A 21,736-nucleotide genomic window follows, 5' to 3' on the forward strand; every position below is an offset into this window, starting at 1 on the left:
TCTAGTTTGCAGGTCTCTATATGTGTATGTTGGGCCTGATTTAGAGTTATGACTAAATCCAGCTAGAAGGAAGACATTTGCACCTTAGCATAGCCAACCCTTGCAACTAGGGTGGCAGAATTAAAATGTGAAGACATATTAAGATTTGGGAGGGGATGGGTCCAAGTTCAACTCAAGTCTCAGTGCTAAAATACAACTGTCCAATACTTTTATGCTACATGCAAAAGTGATATTATTATTACATGAAAAATAAAAATGCATCCTTTACATTGAAATTTGATTTGTCAAGATACAAATTTCAATGCGGTTGATCCAGCGCTAAAGATCCATACTATGCATCTACAATACTACTATGTGAGACTACCTGTATAAAAAAGGAGGTGAACCTGATTATAGGTAACTATTTATTACTAAGAAGGCTATATGCCTTAAAATAAAATACAATAGATAAAACAGGTAAAAATAAAACCATAAATAATAGTATAAACAGATAATGTACTCAGTATAGGTATAGTGTTCATAAAAAACCTGACATCAGTTGCTGCTAGTAAGAAAAGGCAACTGTGGAGTTCAAAGCAGATTATTGATGAACAGATCCAATTGCGTCCAAAGTACAAATGTCTGACAAATCCCAAAAGATGTTGTCACATAAGTCTCATGGGTATAAGGTATGTCTCACAATACTTTCTGTTATGTAGTCCTTCCTATCCCTTGTAATTCGGAGCATCGTTGGCCAGCTTCTTGTTAGTAGCAGACTCCTGATTCTTCGTGGTGCTGTCATGTGAGATGGCACCGTTTCCTGTAGGTCCTGGTCTAGTAATTAGTGAGGGGAGTTAACCAAACGCGTTTCGTCACTGTTGTGACTTTCTCAATGGGAAAAACACCAGTGACAAAGCGCGTTTGGGTAACTACCCTCACTAATTACTATATAATAGGAGCAGTCAGGTCAAAGGGAGATCTAGGAGCAGAACCAGAGGAAGCCAGGTTGCTACACAGGAGGTCACTCAGAGAGCACGGAAGCAGGGGGGAATGCTGGAGCGTAGGGAAACCTAGATACCGTAATGGTGCTAGAGCCTCCCTCAAATAGATAGAGTACTGCTCTGATTGGTGGACAGTGGATTCAGCGGTCAGAACAGCTGAACGCCGACAGGAGCCGCAAGCAACGAGAACGTGATAGGCCGCGCATGTGCCCAGACGTCTGGCCCGACAGGAAGGAGACGTCCTGTTGCCTAGCAACGGGATGTGTGGTTCAAGGAAGGCCATCGTTCCTGGCTGTCAGGGAGAGAGTGGAGACAGTGCCTGACATTGGCCCAATCAATTATCCTTTTGCTCATTTAAAATATAAAAAGTAGTTTCGCTTCTTTTGTTATCCAGGCACATAAAATGTTCCTCTCTGGCAACCCATATGGCAGTTTATAACCACAATTCAATCTGCACACATATAGTTGCCAACACTCTAAAACATTGTGCATGGATACTACGTGAGTACATTGAGCACATGTGTGGTGTCTCAGTAAAAGGGGGCCGCAGTTTGTTACAACACTCATCAAGTAGTTTGGAGGTAAAGAGGAGGAGAGCAATAGGATGTTGATTGCAGATAGTGTTTAGGGTAAGAGATGGTGTCTTTAAGAAAGAGAATGGGAATGTGCAGTAGAAAGATACAGGTTGAAGAGGTGAGCTAGAAGCTGGCAAGCAGTTGGGCAGAAGAAGCTGAGAAGTTGGTAGTGTCAAGGAGGTAGGTTGTAAGGTGAGATGATAAGATGAGTGTAGTTTTGGTTGCTGAGGTAAATTAATTAGGGTGGATTGCGGGGTGTAGGAGAAAGTGAGTGGAGCATGTGGGGTCTAGCATGAGGCGATACCTTGTTGAAATTTTTACACATGTGGCAAATTCATGGGCCATGAGTAAGGATGGGGTAGGTGCTGCAAGTCGGCAGAGAAATTAGTTTATGGTGACAAGAAGGCATCGGGATTTAGAAGACTTAATTCATATTGGAGAAGTAAAGTAGGTTTGTTCGGCTGTTTGAAAGGATGCATTTTATAGTGAAGTAAGGAGTGAGATTTCCTCTAACGGCAGTGGAAAGCACTTTTGTATGAATCTGGTGTGTTTGGTGTGCCATAGTTTATTCTATACACACATAAGGTGTTTTTTTACAGTTTCACATTTATACTGTATAGTTACAAATGATATACAGAGTCATTCTTACCACAAGTCAGAGTTTTAAATGATGGTTCCAGGACCAGATAGAGTTGCATGATAGGTTTGATTTGAATCACTGCCAGAGGCCCCAGTTTGTTTGTATAGACAATAATATAGGAAGATGAAGCCTGAAAGATGGTGTATTTTTCTGAAAGAAAAAACATATATAGAAAACATAATTAGTGCATTGGATCCATTTTTATGTTCTAAGACACTGTACTTTGTATATTTTCCTCATAGCAAAGCTTTAAAATGGAAGTAAGATATAAATAGTAATTTTAAATTTCATTGCATATGGGCCAGATGTAACAAGCAGTGTTTCTTCTGTTATTTTTTTATGTTTGGGGAAATAGATATTTTGTGAGCTGTAGTGGGGGTAAAGAGGTGGTGTAGATTTAATTCAGTAGGTTAGGCTCTGCCATTTTTAGTATCCATCATGAATTGGACTGGTCAACATTGGGGCTATGTTGTTCAAGCGTATTATGAGAACAACCTTTCTGTGATAACGATGCAGATGTTTCGTACATGCTTCGCTCTAGATATAAATGCATCTGTGCCAGATCAGAAAACAATTTTGCTATGGATTTCTAATCTATGGGCAACTGGATCCACACTGACAAGAAAATCACCTGGCAGAACTATGACCGTTAGAACCCCAGAAAATGTGGAAGCAGTGAAAGCATCCATTCAGCAATAACCAAGACGTTCCGCTTATAAGCATGCCATGGTACTGGGGATATCAAGTCAGAGTTTGAGCAGAATTTTACGTGCCGATTTAAAATTACATCCTTACAAAATGGTGTTGGTTCAAGAATTAAGTGATAGAGAGTATGCCAAGCGCAGAGCAGTATGTGAGAAAATTCTTGAACAGGTTCCTGCTGCAGCCGTTCTTCAGCAATGTATTGCCAAGGACGGCCGCCATTTGTCTGATATGATTTTTAAAACAAAAACTGTTTTTTATGTTCTTTTCAAAAATAAATACAATGTTTTCCTAAATTGTTTTGTTTTGTTCAATTTTTATACCCTTTCACAATGTGGGAGACCTTTATGCCCCCCCCCCCCCCGTATGACACAGGTAATAATAGTGCAAGCTGTAGCCATACACAAGCACCTTTGCAAAATGTGTCCACCACACAGTCAGAGTTATCCCAAAGAAATATCTCAGGTTATCCTAGATATTTATGTCAGGGACCACTTGCCAAGCTGAATTCCTAGGTGTAGTTTCAGTAAGATGAATTAAAATAAGCTGAATTATCTTTGAGATAACTATAGTTCAATGTGTGTATCATATCTTTCCTTTTATACTGCACTAAAGTGCACTATTTAGAGTTTGACACATTATACATATGCATAAAAATTCTGTTGCAAATATTGCAGACCTACGTGTGTATCCTGAGGCACATGGGCAACACAGTGGCTTAGTGCTTGGCACTTCTGCCTCACAGCACTAGGGTCATGAGTTCGATTCCCGATCATGGCCTTATCTGTGTGAAGTTTGTATGTTCTCTCCATGTTTGCATGGGTTTCCTCCGGGTGCTCCTGTTTCCTTCCACACTTCAAAAACATACTGGTAGCTTAATTGTCTTCTATTAAATTGACCTTAGTCTCTCTCTGTCTTTGTGTGTATATTTTTGGGAATTTAGATTGTAAGGTCCAATAGGGGCACTTCCTGCAGTTACTCCAGCCGTTGCCGCTACTTTGCCTTTGACCCTGACCTTTGGCGTGTTTACTGACTACTTTGCTTGCTTGTGACCCTTAACCTCGGCTACCGTCTGACTATCCGCTGCCTTCTATTCAGCCTCCTGGCCTGCCGCTACGGGCCTGTATTACCAACTCACACTACGCCTAGAGCTAAGTCCTGGGGTCTGAGTACCGGTGAGCATATAAAGCTCTAAGGGAAAGGCGGCTGCTATAGGTGAAGGCCTTCGCCATCTTGTTCTGTGAGTTGGTGATCAAACCATCAGCCTAACACCTATCCAAATAATTTTTCTAGGGATAGTAAGCAACATGGGACACTTTTGCAGCAATGCAGTAACCATTTTTCTGCACATCCAGAAGACATTTATTTTTATGATAAAGTGATAGGCTACTCCACTCATGGAAAATAATATCCCTTTGCCACATGATTTTATGGATGTTACGTAGGCTGTCATTGATTTTAACCTTGGTGATCTTCTTTCTCAAAACAAGGCTCCCTGTAGAGTCTGAGCAACACTCTGTTTCATTGCCTTTGTATACTGGCGGTGACTCTGCACAAATTGTGAATTTTCTTTACCAGTGTGGCCAGCTAATTTCTGCTAACTTTAATCTGGCACTGCCTGAAACTGCCAGTCCCATTATTATGTCTTATCTGTGTGCATTATCTCGGCTTTCCATTGCCCAGTTCCAGGCTTGTTCCAGTGCTGCTGGTGAATTCTCTTGTCTTGTGCCTGCCTACACATATTAAGCAAGTACTACTAAAAATCAGTGCTGTACTCTATGGGGCTCATTGAAAATAGGTGAAGAGGCAACTGTTCAAAAATATGTTTGTGTGTACTAGAAGAAGTAGATTGTAATTGTTTGTCATGGTGAATTGAACATTTTTTTTACACAGTCACCTCTCTGCACCAGTTATCATAAATGACCCAGCCTAGTTCCTTACTTGAAGACACAGGTAGTTTATTAAGGATCTCATTCACGTAAACAGAGCCAGAAGGTTTAATCTCCAAAGTCTAAAAAAGCAATGAGAGGATTATAAACAGAACAATGGAAATTATAACATGTACCTGTAGAAATCACTTAGAAATGTCTATGGTGTCACAAAAATTCTTTAGATCAAAAATAAAAATATAAACTTACATAACTGTTTTATTTGACAGGTGTCAGGAAAGTATCATTATATACAATGAACCACAGGACACGATATGCAAGACTCCTAAGGTTATATTTAGTAAACTGCATGTTTGAAAAAGTGCAGATGTTGCCTATTGCAACCAATCAGATTCTAGCTGTCATTTTGTAGAATGTACTAAATAAATGATAACTAGAATCTGATTGGTTGCTATAGGCAACATCTCCACTTTTTCAAACCCGCAGTTTAGTAAATATACCTCAAACTTTCTATAACTGTAAGATCAGCTTTATATGAAAATCTCCCACATATACTTTAAGGCAAATTCTACACATTGCAGCAAACCATCTACACAAAAAATGTTCATATTACCCTGTCACGCTTCTAATATAATGGAATTGCTGTAGTCCTCCCTCAATAAAACACATGCCCTGGAGAATGTACAGCTCTGTCCACTATCTCTCCCACATACTTACATACAGTTCCTACATACTCATGAAAAAAACTAAAATATGGAGAATTTTTCCTCACAAGAACAGGACAGGCCCATGTCTGCAAAATATCTCAACTGAGCTCTGCAATCTGTTATATCAGCTTGCCTATCTATCTGAATATTTCCACTTTCTCACCTTTCTTGGCATAAAGATGACTGCCATAGGAAAAGAATGGCAAGTATTAATTCTCCAACTATGTACAGCACCTCAATTACAATGTGCTTATCATAACCTTGTATACTTAAAACTATTTCAATGAGGTACACTTAAATTATACAAAACTGTCCAACAAAAAAAAATAGAAAACACAAAATAGTAAAATAGACTTTAATCATAGTTGCCTACTCTCCCGGAATTTCCAGGAGAAACCGAATTTCTGAGAGTCCTTCCGGACTCCCAGGAGAGTGGGGCAACCTCCCGATTCCTAAATACCTCTATATTAAATTGGCAGAGACTGGGATTATGATGTGAATCCTGTGTCATTGTGTCTCTGCCCCCTGCTTTGATTGGATAGAAACTGTGATGGACGTTTATGGGGCAGGCCAAATACTACTTTTATACAAAACACACTAAAACATTCTTCCATGCTTAACAGAACTGTATTCAGACCAGATAGGGCCTTAGGTAGGATCACAGTTTTGGGCCTACATCCCTGATAACCACAGTGCTCAGCACACATTATACCAGCTGTATCTCATACAAACTTATATGAGCAGTTTAACTACATCATTTAACCAGCCCACTTATATTTATATTAGCAGTGTACACTTAGTATACTAGTAGTATGCCCATTTTAATTATATCCATTGTAGTCCCCATGTTTATTATAATAGCAGGACCCCCATATTAATTATACAATAAGGTCTCTATATTGGTTATAGAAACAGGGGCCACATGTTGATTATACCAAATAGGACCAATTTGGTATAATCAATATTTATCATATTTATTACAGCAAAAAATGTCCTCCTAGTATGCCAAAATGTCCCCATATTTCTTTTCTACCTCCCTTTGGAATTTGACCAGAATGATTCACTGCCTTTAACAGACCACCTCCCAGTAGTATAAATGGAGTGTCAAAGCATAATCAACATAACCAGGGAATATACCATGTGTTGTGATGGGGTTAAGAAACACCCTAGTGCAGTACAGATAAAGCCCACTGGGAGAACAACAGGATAAAGAGGGCATTGTGTTGTCTTGTGGGACAGCAATCAGTTCCACCAGTGTGGATTTCTGACCACCTTATTAACAGCAAAAACAGAAGTCAACTGCACTTCAATGCCGTGGGGGTGTATGCTAAATAGAGGCCAAGCAGTCAGAGTACACAGGACAGTTTAAAGCTTAAATGGATCTGATAGATATGCTTCGGGGATGTCACAATATTTCAGCAAGTTTGCATGGCACAAAGGGTGAGATGGTCTGGATCGTTGTGGGATCACTACAAAGATGAAGTCTGAGATTATGGAGAAATGCAAACAGGAAATAATACATAGGATATTTCTTTGACGGAGCAGTGCTCACACATGCTGCTAATCCTAGGCTCTCTTAAATGTACTAGGTTCTATTAAAGAGCCCAGGTTGTCTTGTTGGTAATCTGGTCTTGATGCTTACTTGCATTATTTACAATTATATGTATATAAATAAACTGACACGTTTGGTACTCATTAACAGGGACAGGCACACTTATATTCAGAAAGCTTACACACAAACACAGAGGGCCCATCAAAGTCCTTTGCATTATTCATAACTCTTTCTTTAATGACATCTCACAGGACAATACCTATATAATTTTTGTGAGCTATAAATACAATTTATTAGATAAATTCCAAGCATGTTATCTTATACTAGGCAGTTTACCCACCGTCTCGCCGCCATCATCTAGTATGATGGTGATTCCTTTAAGACATTTGTCGGTTTCTCTTATTCCACACTTTATCAGATCACCCAAGACGGTAAAGCTGTTTTTCAGACAGTCCTATGAAAAAAGTACATTGGATTATCATAAGTATTATAGACATCAGACTTGACTGAATTAAAGTGTTCATTCATTTTTTTCCAGCTTTCTGTGTATGTTATGTTAATATTTTTTCTTTAAAAAAAGTATTTTCCTTCCATAATATGTATAACATCCAAGCTTATGTTAGAGCATGTACACACATTCTCTAACACTAGGGGGGTTGGGAAATAAGTTTGGGAACATACAAGATTAGGTGATCACATCAGTGGGGGTTTTTTATAAGCCTGTGACAGAAATCTGTGAGATCTTTTTTTTTTTGTTCATGTGACCAGGAAGCAATCATATGTCAACAGCCAAAGCTAAGAATGCAGTGGGAGTGAAGTTCAGCTGACCTATTTTATTGAAATGTCCTTCTATGTGTGGGTCAGCTATTTGCTTAAATACTTAAATTGAAGTCTCTTTTTAAATTTGCTCCATTAACCCTTCTTCCTTCAAGTTGTAGATCCACAGGGATACCATACTTGTCCAAGAGACTGAGGATACTTATAAAGTCTCATCATACAACCCATTTGTACACCAAAAACTAGTCTAGCTTCACATATAATAATCCCCTTTCTCTTAAAGTTTGATGTGCTTAGTGGTATTTAGTTGTTTACAAATCCAAAATATTCACTACGTGGGTGGTAGAGCACTAAGCTGGAGTCACTAAACTGGAATGCACAGGAGCTAGCAATGTATATAAAGTCCATCTCAGAGCAGAGTTCAAGAAAAGGAAACAATAATATACTGAGAAATTATAATATAGAAATCATTTAATAATGTGTATTGTGCCTTTAAGATTGCTTTAAATATAATGTAGCAATGAACAAGAAAAAATAATGAGTACATGGCAATGTTCCAGGAGATGTGTGAAACTTAATAAATAGAAGATAAGACAAGTGCTGGTAAGAAATAGTTTATTTTAGATAACATTGTAATTTGTAGTGTTTTGAAATTTACTTTGCAAGGCTAAAATCATGACAGATTTATTGCTCCAATTATTTTAGACATATGATGCCAGATGTTATATCTTTTTGCATGCTAGAAAAAGTTTCTGAGGGCTATACGAATGTGTAAGCTTGATTGTAATAAACAGAACAGTTTCTATACACACAAGAGATGGTGTTCTCTCTGTTCTCTAATTGATTAATTGATCGATAAATGCTTTTTAACAATCACCCCATGAAAAATAATGGACAAAGGGATGTTGGATAGAGAAGCATAAGCTGTGAAGTGTACAATTGCTCATATTGGGCATATTCACTCAAAAATCCTAGAACAGCACCGACTTTAAATACAGCCCTGGATATGGTGCAGAATGGCACTATTATTAAAAAGAGACACATAAAAAGGGCCTGATTATCATTATTATTGAGAAAGTCACTATAGTGCCGATTTCTATGGTGATGATTTCTTCTACAAATAATCGGATAAATGGAGTTATAGTAGGATGTTATCCTATTAAAATATTTGTTAGAAATATCAGAGTGGTGCTGCATTCTGATTGCAAACAAGGGATGAGACATTCCTAAAGAGTATTTTTTTCTACAAATCGCTGCTGAAGCAAGATTGGTAGAGGGTAAGGTGAGCTGGCCACTGACCCCCCCTCTTTATTCCACTACTATACCTATTACTTTGTGAGACTTAGACAATTAGATCTCACTAACAGATACTGTATATTCCTAAAAGATCTGGGACAGAATCACCAGTTACGAACAATCTTTAAGGAAGGCAACTGACAAGGTTTATTTCATTTTTTTAAGACAATGTAAATACTGCAACTGAATGCACTTCTGAAAACACTGATCACATTTAAAAATGTGCAAACATAACATAAGATTACCATATATGTACATGTGAAGAAAAATATACTTATACATCCAGTTTTATAATAGCTGAAATGACAGACTAATAAAAAGTAAAGCTGGACCACTACTGTCTTACCTTGGAAATTACATAAGTACAGTCTCCATATACAGTATACTGTAATTGATCGAAGGTGGTTATGTGTGAGCCTCCCTCTATGGAGCAGGTCATCGCACAAGGAATGGTTTCGCACGTCCATATTCCACTGTTGCATGAGCTGTAACAGAGATTTGTATAAAGAGCGAAATTTCTCATGAACCATTACACAAACAACCAGGTTCAGATTCATCATTAGACATAATAGGCCTGTGCCTAGTGTAAGGAAAGTCTTAGAGGTATCTTTTCGTCTGCACATTACATATGTCAAACAATTAGAATAATAAACTGCTTTGCGTGTTACTGGGACAAGGAAAGTTAAATTAACTGGGTTTGGCATAGTTTACATGAGGAATGTGATTTATCTGAGGACTGGTTGAATTATTCAGGGTAGTGTCACCAGAGGCGGAGCTTGTGAGCTGTGGGCCTGGTGCAGGGAAGCGGGGAGGAGGAAACCAGGGCTCACAGCTTGCTAGTTCCCTGTGCAGTGGACCCCATTATCTCCATGGGCCACGATGTACCGCACCTGTTGCACCAATAACAGTTTTGCCACTGAGTGTCACTATATTTTGCTCTAAAACAAAGACTGACAAGGTTACATAATATTCTTCATAATGGTTTGGCTAGTAAATAGGACAATCATGAAGATGCCAAAGGTTACTGGCCTGAAGGGGCCTATGATGTGAGCCTGGCCCTGCAAATGTTAATATTTTTACTCACCAATTCCTACATGAAGTAGAATATGTTTCTCCTGGGGCATATGAATTACCATTGTAGAAACAAGGGCATTCCTCAATCAGTATACAGTCATTGCTCTCAATGTCATCAAATATTAAGCCTTGAAAAAAAATATTGTTACATAAATATTAAATTTTATGATGGTTGAACAAATTAGAAACAGCTGTTTTTTTGATTTTCAAAACAGTCTTTAGTCATTGTAGATATGTAATGTGTATAAAAGTAGATAATACTTCATGTGGACAAGAAAACATGCTTGTACTATGCTTTTAAATATAGAATTGTGTCCTGCTCTATAACATAAAATAAAAAAAAAAGATTTTGTCTCATTTATATTGATGAGTCATGCAAATCAGTCAGTCTTATTTTCCAGTTTCAGCCTCTCTGAACAATAGATAACACTGTTAGCTAATTAATTGTCTACATATCTTCTTAATTTCCATTTACTACTCATCCGTGTCAATCCTGACTATAACTTCATCTGAATCATTCACCCAGGTCTCCATATCTCTATTCTACTCCTATTCCACTTATGTTTCTGATATTACCCATAAATACACTGCCAGGCACACTCGCATGCCTCCAATGCTGTAAAAATCTCTCGTACCACCATCCCTTGTGCAGGGCCGGATAAGGGGAATGGAGGCCCCTGGGCTAAGGGGGCCTCCATTCCCCTGTGAGGGACCCCCCCCCCATGATCCGAGCTGCCCGCTCCCCCACCCCGGCACTTACCTCCTTCTCCGGCGTGCTGTACGCTCTTTACTGAGGAGATCTCGTGAGAGTGAGACTCACGAGATCTCCTCAGTAAGGAGACTACAGCGCGCCGGAGAAGGACCGCAGTGAAAGTGCTCAGCAGCACTGATCGCGCCGGGGCGCCCCCGACCCCGACTGATCAATACTGCTGCTGAGCACTTTTAAGGGCCCCCTGGATGCCATAGGCCCCTGGGCTGTAGCCCAGTTAGCCCTATGGTTTTAATCTGGCCCTGCCCTTGTGTGGTTGTAAGACTCCTCCACACCTTATAGCCAGGGCATCCTTAGCTTTTTTTTTTTTTTTTTAATGTTGAATGTACTTTGCAACATGATCCTCTAAATGTACAGCACTATGTATTATGCTGATGCTTTGTAAATAAATAAATGAATAATAATACTGCTCTAAGCATAATTTTCTTTAGATGCATGTATAAACAAAAATTATCCTTAAAAGGGCTGCTTATGATCTTGATTATGGCATTTAAGACGGGGGTTGAAATGTTAAATATATATATATATATATATATATATATATATATTTAACATTTCAACCCCTGTATACACTCGCGTATATCTATATATATATATATATATATATATATATATACAAGCTATATATGTAGATATATATACATATATAAAGATATATATAAATATATATATATCTACTATATAAATGCCTAGTGGCGTGTGTGGAAAAAAAAAACAAGCTGCAGCGCCACCTGCTGGGCAGAGTTATACACTGACCTATATATTTCTTGAAGGAGAAGTGACAGTTGGGAGTGGTTGGTGGCTGCCGGGGGTGACAGTGGGGAGTGGTTGGTGGTTGCCGGGGGTGACAAAGCGAGAGGAGTGTGATACTCAGGACCGCTGAGAGAGATCCCTGTGTCTGGATAGACATCTGGATAGATGTGGCGATAAAGATGAAGGATGAGGTGATGGAGAAAAATGATGAGGTGGTGACATGTGGACAAAACCACGTTAAAAAAGGGCGCTTGCGTCGGGAAGTAACGCTCTTCCCCTGAGGAGGCCTGGGCTAGGCCCAAATGCATGACAAGAACCTTTTTAACACCTTGAGTAGCTTGATTTGACTAGAATGCATGAGTATCATGCACGGGTTAACTTGTGTGTATATATATATATATATATATATATATATATAGATATATATATATATATATAGATATATATATATGTAGATATATATATATATATATATATATATATTCATATCACTCACACTCAGGGACAGGCTGGACTGGGGGACAGGGGGGCATCTGTCCCACTGGGCAAGTCCCATAGTGGGCTACCTTGGGCTGGGTCACTGGGCCATCTGCATTTTCTTTCCTTTAAAATGTTCCTAATAGGCTGCTGAGTCGAGTCTTGCACCACGGGCTAAAGTTTGCCAGTCCTCTCCTGCTCCCACTTTTTCCTCCAGTTGACATGTCAGCCCTCATCATATATTTACTGTATATCACTCGCACTCTTTGGCCCACTTAACATTTCTGCTCTTATTATAAACAGTTTGGTATAGCCCTTAACAGGATTGAAAAGGTGTGTGACCACAGCCAAATTCTGCTTAGTAGAGTGCTCAGTAGGGAACTTGGGTGTGTCCTGCTGGAGGCAGGAGAGTTTAGAGCTAGAACCAGATGGAAGCAGACAAGGGGGTAAATGTATCAAGCTGAGAGTTTTCCGGCGGGTTTGAAAAACCAATCAGATTCTAGATATCGTTTATTTAGAACATACTACAAAATGACAGTTAGAATCTGATTGGTTGCTATAGGCAACATCTCCACTTTTCAAACTCGCCGGAAAACTCTCAGCTTGATACATTTACCCCAAGGAGTCTGTCCCGTGAGAGCCGAATTCTGACACACAGGAGTTCAGGAAAGCCCTATACTACAGAGAGAGGTTGCAGGCACAGACATGTTGGAACCACACCATATGACCATAGTGACTGGCTGAGGAAGGCACCTTAAGAGGACTGTGTATTTGGGAGTTATGGCACTACAGAGAAAGTGGAAAGTGCCTTGCTGACCAGTTAATAGGAGAGGGGAGAAGGAGTGTGTTAGAATGCCAATGCCATCTGAAAGCTAGGCTTGCTGTTTTCTTCTAGCTAGTATTATTTTGCTTCACATTTTTTTTATAATTAAAGATCATTCATAATGCAAACTTTGAATAACCTGTTTTGCTTCTAAGCACAAGTCTTCACAAACCCAATGGCTATTTAATTTAAGACTAGTTATGCCACAAAATATATAATTAAGTACTTTAGGGGAACCCACTAACCTTCAGGACAGAAACAGCCTTCTACACAATGCTCATCACACAAAAGTTCTCTTTCTGAGTTAGAACAGCTGTTAGCACAGGATGAGCTGCACTCTCTGTATTCCATATTGGGTGGGCAAGATTTAGCTAAAAGGAAAAAAGAAAGTATACATTATGATAATAGATTTTTGATTTAAAACCATACTTGCCAACTCTCCCGGAATGTCCGGCAGACTCCCGCATTTTGCGAGAGTCTCCCGGACTCCCGGGAGAGTGTGGCAATCCCCTGCATCTGGCATAATTCTGCCCACTTCCTAGTGCTATTTGCATCATTACGTCATGGGGCGGGGCCAAAATGACGCGAATTTTGGAGCCCAGCCCCCATCACGCCCACCTCCCCTGGCAGGCTCCCGGAGCAAGACTTCAAGAAGTTGGTAAGTATGTTTAAAACTGAATCCTCAAAAACTCTAGTAAAAATCTCAGCAACTATATACTAACTAAACAGCAACTATATACTAACTAAAATCTGCCTGTCTATTGGAGACAATAGACAGGCAGATCTAGACAGCTATCATGCATGTTTGTTGCCTCAACAGGATTCAAAAATATTGTAGTGGTGACATATTTATGACAATGTAATAAGATATGGATATGGATATGTACAAGTTCATTCCTATTCTGATATTGAATCGCCCATTAGCTAGTGGTGGTCACATTTTCACTGCAGGTCTCTAACGTGTAATTTCTGTCTGCAAATTTCAGTTTGTTAGTTTGCAAGTTTTCCTGTTGTTTTGTCTCTTGTCTACCATTGACTGGCTAAGCCTAATGATGCTCTATCTGCCTTGTTATTTTGTACTGTTTTTACTGTTTTATTTTATCAAGGGGAAAAGATTTCACTACAGACAGAATACCAAATGTCATATATCCTTTAAATCCAGAAGAGTATGCTGATTGCAGGTGGCCATCATACTTACAAGATACCCCATTATTTGGAGGTCATTCATAAAGCAGTGATAACTGTTTTAGTAAATAGCCTGAACATTCTTGAAGTGACTTACTGATGGGTTTAATAGGATACATTAAAGTTCAGTTTATATAATAGAGTGTACCAGAATAACTGTCTTATTTACTAATGCAGATAAAATTTTGTAAACCTACGGCAAAAGTCCGGAGTTCTCCAGTCTTCTGGCTCTCCTCTGTGCAGAATACACTCGTGAGAGTACTGAGCGACAGTTGTACAAGTACAGGAATACAGATCAGCCTCTTTACATAAGCATAAATCTTGATTGCAGGCATCAATATATTGATCAACTGCAGCAATTTCATTACAGCTTGCAAAACTTGGGCTTGTTAGTATGGACTCGCATATTGTCTAAATATATAAAAATAAGATAGCAAATCACAATTAATTCCATGTAAGGCTTTGGTACAGCTTAAGCACTTGAGATAAAATTAATTTAAGGGTAATTCCACTCAAAAATAGAAAAGGGGAAACTGCAGCATCATTAAGTTTTGTATTTTCAGGGACTAAATGTGCAAAACAGACATCTGTCCTATCTGTAAATGATTTTTAGCAGCATTAGCTCATTACTAATTAGTACAAATAGATTTTTGCATTACACTGTTCAAATGAAATGGTGCAGGTAGATGGTAGCCGTCACAGACGGCAGAGCTTCAGGACAGGCATGGGCTATATACATTCTAAAGACAATAGAAATTATTATATGTAGGATAGGGTAATATTTGCAATAGAAAGAATATGGATAGATAAAACTATGGCTTTGTATGGGGTCTTAAAACCGCCTTAAATCAAATAGAAATCACATTATTGATTTGTTAATTGTGTACAATCATACTTGGATGAATATAGACTTGACCTAGAGCAGATGCAAACCTTACGTCTGAAAAATTGCATACTTCTGCATGAGCTGGACCTTGAATCGCATGTATCTGCAGGGGAACTTTGACTACCCTTCCCCATCCTGTTCCACCCCTGAAATTATAAGCTGTCGTAAATTCCTTTGCAGTCGAAGATGAATTGGAAGCTGCTGCATTCACTGACTTATGGTCCGGTTGCAGAGAATAGTTGTGTGCAAAATGCACAGCATATTGCCTTTACGCATGAATGAATCAGGACCTGAATGTTTTTGTATGTCACTAGTGCCATCACAATTATGGCATAGTCCCAAATTAATAAAATATAATATGCATTTATTGATGATTATTGACAATTGTTGTTTTTATCATGTGAAGTCACTGTGTGCACGCCAAGGGTTTTGATGATATTTCCTTTAGTAACCTGATTAGTGTCTGGTCTGGGTCCTATATAATATAACTGTTTGCCTGATAGGAAACATAGTGAAATAAAATAACGTTCTAAACATTAATATTTTAGTAATGGTGACGTTTCTGTATTGGTGCAGAAAATTGTGCATGCTGTAGTAGATTGATCATTATATTTCTATGAAATACAAAACCATGTTACAATGCAAGGGGTGCAATTAGTATTCTGTTTTGCACATAAGTTAAATACTGACTGTTTTTTCATGCAGCACACAAATACTTGATAGCTTATTTGTACACTGAAATTTTAAGTTGATATTTGTGTCCTACATGAAAAAACTGTAAAATCTACCCTTTTAGTTTTTTTTCCATATAATTGGGTCACAACAAGCTTGATGCATTAACTGCATGAAAGATAATATGCAACCAAGTACAAATTTGTTTCAGAATACTTTCATTTAAATGAATTAGACCCAATGCTCTCCTACATGGAGATGGATCACTATGGCTGCACTTATCCTAAATTGTAAAAACATCTATGTATATAAATGCCTAAAAATGGTGGTAACATTCTGCAATTATCTCCTTTATGTTCATCTTTTTATTTGAAATGTAAGTTACCTGAGCATATGGGAAAAAAATGTCATATAGCTGAAGATTTTCATTCTTTTGGTGCAAAAGGTTGATGACCATATACAACTAGCGGACTAAATAATTCAGCCAGAACATTATAAAATGCTACATGGCTTAATATTTTCATTGATCTAATAATAAAATGCATTTCATTGCTTTAAACATTGAATTTAAGATAAGTATAAAGTATAGTTACATTATTATGTTCACAGTTACTCCACACTGGAGGTGCTACATCTGGACAGTCTTCAGTTGGGCCATCCAATTTTTGAAGGTTTCCAAACTCTGTCTCTGTGAGTGTAACTGCTGGGGAGGAAAAATATATTTTAATACATATCTTGATTCCAAATCAGAGAAATTAATATAAGGTTAAAAAAAGATACAAGATCTGTGTGAGAATGACACTAGTAATATATTAGAAAGGAGATACAGTAAATGTCTTCTAGCATTTGTCATTTTACATCTTAGTTTTACAATTGTTGATGCTTGTTGTGACCGATAATACCACAGAAAATATTCTGATTCATCTATAGTTTTCCAAGTCCATACCCCAATACTCACCTGGCATTGGTGTTGGGAAGAACGCTAGTGCTTTTAGCATGGTGCTGTTATTTTCTAGAGGGGGGCATATTTTTTGCGTGCCTGCTCTCTTACGGAAATCAGCCCTGTGCTGAACAGGCTAGAGCTAAGTGACACTATTATTGTTATTATAATATATTTATTTATTATTACTAATTTATATGGTGCAACAGTTTCCATAACGTCCTAAGGAGCATAAATAAGTGCTAGTAAAAAAATATAAGGACACAGAATGTAGCAAAAGACATGACAAGGACATATGAGAAAGACAGACAGCAGACAGACTTGAGACAATAGGGAGAGAGAACCCGGCCCATGAGCTTACATTCTAGAGGGAGAGGAGGTGAAAGGCAGTAGTAGCAACTGGAATAAAATGGTGATATGGGCAAAGAAAGAGGAGGTGGTAGACAAGATGGTCAAGAAGGGATTGGATATGTAAGCTCGAAGAGGTGAGTTTTGAGGGAACATTTCAAGGATTGTAGGTTCAGGGAGAGTCAGGTGGGTAACGAGCTCCCATTAACACAAGGGGATCGGTGCGGGTTTCCCTGTTATATTGTCACCAGCCCAACCGGTCATATTCTAGTGCTGGTAGTGGCCTTTTGGGAGGACCCCATGCTGTTAGCCTTTCAAAATTGCTGCTACAAGCACATGCGCTTGTGCTGCTACCACTTTTTGTTAGACTTGCTGTCCGATGTATCTGCGATTGTCTCGACCTCCAAATAAACAGCAAGGGCATAAATACACCTTTTCTGTACTTTTCCTATGTTGTAACACCTCTTCCTTCCCTGATCTGCCTCTCTAGATGTAAGATGGAGTAAATCAAAATTCTGTGAAATGCAAAATTCTTGATATGGACATAGGGATATGCATTTTTCGTGTACATACACAGTAACATAAAAGCATATTCCCGTAAAAAGGGCATTGTGTACAATTCTAAATAAACCCTTGTTTATTTTGATGCCAGCTTGAGCTATTGGTTTCAGTGAGATACATTTTTCCAATCTCTGACACATAAGATAAACGAAATATGTAGTTTGGTGCAAGCAAATAATATAATTTATATTGCAAATTCTACAAATATTAAACTTGAAGTATGGATACATCACTGTCCCATTGTCCTCTTAATTTCCCAATTTAATGGACTAATTCAACTAAAAGTAAGGAATTAAAATTGGGAAGTAGGCCATGCTGTGACCTAACTTTGCACAAGAGGAACAGCAGTGCAAAAAACATAAGGAGCATGTTAAACCTTCTGGGCACATGGACAATTTATCTCATGGGGCATCACAGACTCATTTATGCATTTGGAAAAAATTTGACCCTGCGACACATTTAAATTTGTGCAGATGTACCTATTTAACTATCTCAAGCATGCAAAATTACATGACAAAATTTAGGTTTTGGGTACTGCCCCCGAGAAGATCTCTCTGAGCATAGATATGTGGAAGTATGGGTCCAGGTTAAAATGCATATAATAGACAAAGTAAAAGCATCACTTTAAAGTCCTACATACTACCACTTTAGAGCAAACCTCATCATTAATATCATCTTTTCCTTTTATTTGTAAAAATGCTATGGCTGAGCCTCATATATTTCTCATAAAAGTCATAACAATGATAACATGGCGACTAACTTTATTACATGTGTTACTATTGTACATTTGAATATTTGTTATTAAATTGGTCAAAATGCACCGAAAAATCTGTACATCATATGTCACAAATTGCCTTAGGCTGCAGTTCAGTACCTCCCCTTTAGATGCTGCACTGCCTTCATGAGATGCTGACTGCAAGGGGTTTAGCCTTCATTATTACTCCTAGAACCTAATCACCATTGTCTGGCATTTAAGAGACTGCCTTCCCCAGCAACATGGGCCAGTACATCAATTGTCAATGCTGCTGATCTCCCTGTGTAAACTCCTGTGAACTGTTCCTGACTTCTTCTCTGGTATTTGATTCCTGCTTGTTCCTATGTTGTGCACCTCCTCTTGTGACACAGACCATGGCTTTGTTTGACCTTGCTCCTGCTTAATCCCTGGTATTATTGTGGAACTCATACGTTCTGACTGCTTGCTTGCCTGACTCTCATTTTTTCTGATTCTCCTGTGGTTTATCCGATGCCTTCAGACATCCAATATCTGCAATCCACTGTCTAATTTGAAAAACCAGTCTCCAGCTTCTCAGCCTCATCTGGCAATCCAGACATCCAATATCTGCAGTCCACTGTCTAACTTACAAAACCAAAGTCTCCAGATTTTCAGCCTTATCTGGAAGTCCAGTCACCCAGTACCTGTAGTCCACTGTCTAACTTGGAACACCAGAGTCTGCAGCTTCTCAGCCTTATCTGGGAATCTAGACATCCAATATCTGCAGTCCACTGTCTACAGTAACTTGGAAAACCAGAGTATCCAGCTTCCCAGCTTAACCTTGCAATTCAGACTCCCCATACCTGCAGTCACCTGATAAACTTTGAAAACCAGAGTCACCAGCTATAACTTAACCAGCTAAACCAGACACCCAGCATCTACAATCACCTGTCATACTTGGAAAATCTGGGTCTCCAGCTTCCCAGGTAATCTGGTTACCTTAACAACCTGCACTCACAGTCATCCTGGTGTCTGGTTTTCAGCTTCCCAGCCAAGCCTTCCCAGCTGCCTGCGTATCCTGTGATCTTGGTTCACAGTTTCTATGGACTTGTGGTAGCTGCTTTATCATTTACCACACCTTATTTTTACCTGTGTGACCTATGTTCCAAATAACCACTTCATTTCATTCACATTTCTCTCTGTGGTGTTCATACTAGGAATCCTGACAATAAACTGTGATTGGAAGATGTAAAATGTGTCTGAAGGAAAGTTTAGGCTGAGGCCCTATCTTTGTTATCTCTGATGACATGTAAAAATCAAGTATTTTTGAAAGGAGAAAATGGCTTTATTGCCCTCAAAATATAAAATAATAATTGTTCTCCAAAGCTGAAATAAAACATGAAAGAAAAAATGTAGTAAGGTTTTAATCTTGACATATTCCCATGGTATGAAGTTAATGACTCATTCTCAGGCAGGAGCTTAAGGATAGGTGAGTAGGAGAGTGTAGGACTGTAACAGCCCCCCCCTCCACCCTCACGTTTTCACCCTCAGTATCAATTTTTTGCACTTCTGTTCTGCTATACAGTTTTGATTTTAATGAAAATGCACAAATATAAATATTGTTTGTGTGGGGGGTAAAATAAGACAGATTTTAATTTAAGGACAATTTCTTTTACCTACCGTTTATTAACCCGAATTGGAAGGTGAAAAGGTGCAACAAGAGTATTATCCTAGGGCAGCCTGGACCCTAAATCCGGCTCTGCTTGAATCTCATTAAAATATCTTGGCTCGCAAACTGAAATAACTTTGTGCATAAGAGAGCAAAAATGAATCTCTACAGGCATGTCTAGCAGGCTGTCAGCAAGGAACACCAAGTTCTTCCAATTAGAAAATACAAAGAATTGCAGCCCCCCTCCCCCTAACCTTTGCCACCATCTTGACATACAGAAACATAGGGAAAAATTAGGTGCATGATACCACAAAACCTCATTTGCAGTGGTGCAGCTTTGTAAATGTGCCTTTCTGTATTTATAATATTAGATGCATAAACTTGACAGTTGGGTAGGTGTATGGCCCAGGAAAATAAGCAAAAAGGATTTAAACAATTCAAGCATGACTAAGTCCACTCCGTTTTTCTGTGTTTTGGGATTAAAGCTAAGTAAATAACTTCACTTGTCTAGAAGAAAGTCTTAGGGGTATATTTACTAAACTGCGGGTTGGAAAAATTGGAGATGTTGCCTACGGCAACCAATCAGATTCTAGCTGTTATTCTGTAAAATGTACTAAATAAATGATAACTAATGATATCACTCTCAGAATTCAGCTCAGTTCATGGTACCTGCTACACACACTCTACTAGAGGGTCTATTGGATTTATTTCTGAACAAATAAAAGAAAGTTCACAAAGGTGGACTATTTACATAGCAGAGGTAACCATTTTGTGGGCTAATCCAATATAAATGAAAGCTCTTTTAAAAAGTTAGCCTCTGTGTTGACAAAATGCATCAGTTAGATATGTTCTTATGGAACATATATACACTTGAACAAAACAGATTATTTGGATTGACTGTTATTTTCAATACCGGTTTTCACCTTCTATAAGCGGACCCCACTCTCTACTTGCATAAGGATCAGCATGTCAGACCGAGACTTGCCATATATTCGGCATTTTGAAGACACACACTTGGCTGTCTAAATCTAAAGGGGAATTGTTCCCTAACAGCTTGGACGTCTTCCCTTTTACAACAGTAATTTTGGAGCCTAGGACGCTTAGGGCTAGATTTACTAAGCTACGGGTTTGAAAAAGTGGGGATGTTGCCTATAGCAACCAATCAGATTCTAGCTGTCATTTTGTAGAAGGTACTAAATAAATGAAAGCTAGAATCTGATTGGTTGCTATAGGCAACATCTCTACTTTTTCAAAACCGCAGCTTAGTAAATCTAGCCCTTAGTGTCTTATTCACCCTCTTTTGATCCTCTGGAAGCATCATCTGTGAAGGTGCATATTCAGATTTTCAATTGGAGTTCAACTAGTGGGTGAGACTGTTTTATACACTTTTAATATTCCGCTATTTGTGAAGTTTTGGATCAAGAAGTCATCCATCTGTTGCATATACATATCAGGATCCTAGATGATTCAATTAATGTGCACTCGCCAGACACTGTTTTTTCTCCATGTTATGAGGACAACTATATCTGAACTCTAAGTGTATTTCCTAATGCTTTTTATTTTTTAATTCCACTACATTATATTAATACATTTCTTCAACTCCTATAGACACACTAGTGTGTATACATTTGTGGTTGCTTGTTTATATGTTTATTTACTGTTTTTATTGTTCATTCCACATTGTCTAAATAAATCTTTTTTAACAAGGTCCGCCATCCCGTACACGTTTTTTCCTTTAGGATCCTCCTC

At 38.5% G+C, this 21,736-nt stretch overlaps 1 protein-coding gene across 1 annotated transcript in view; it reads right to left on the minus strand.

The window, feature by feature from the left end:
- The window catches only part of LOC142104097 (mucin-5AC-like), a 90,850-nt gene that overhangs the window by 43,974 nt on the left and 25,140 nt on the right, over positions 1 to 21,736 (minus strand). Inside the window, exons 8-15 of the mRNA XM_075188584.1 lie at positions 16,351 to 16,460; positions 14,397 to 14,610; positions 13,260 to 13,385; positions 10,203 to 10,320; positions 9,465 to 9,603; positions 7,386 to 7,499; positions 4,839 to 4,908; positions 2,205 to 2,345 (exon numbers count right to left, since the gene is read on the minus strand). Coding sequence (XP_075044685.1) covers positions 2,205 to 2,345; positions 4,839 to 4,908; positions 7,386 to 7,499; positions 9,465 to 9,603; positions 10,203 to 10,320; positions 13,260 to 13,385; positions 14,397 to 14,610; positions 16,351 to 16,460 — 1,032 coding nt within the window. The remainder of the gene's footprint in view (positions 1 to 2,204; positions 2,346 to 4,838; positions 4,909 to 7,385; positions 7,500 to 9,464; positions 9,604 to 10,202; positions 10,321 to 13,259; positions 13,386 to 14,396; positions 14,611 to 16,350; positions 16,461 to 21,736) is intronic.

This window comes from Mixophyes fleayi, chromosome 10 (genome assembly GCF_038048845.1).
Source record: "Mixophyes fleayi isolate aMixFle1 chromosome 10, aMixFle1.hap1, whole genome shotgun sequence".
In the NCBI taxonomy this organism is placed as follows: Eukaryota; Metazoa; Chordata; class Amphibia; order Anura; family Limnodynastidae; genus Mixophyes; species Mixophyes fleayi.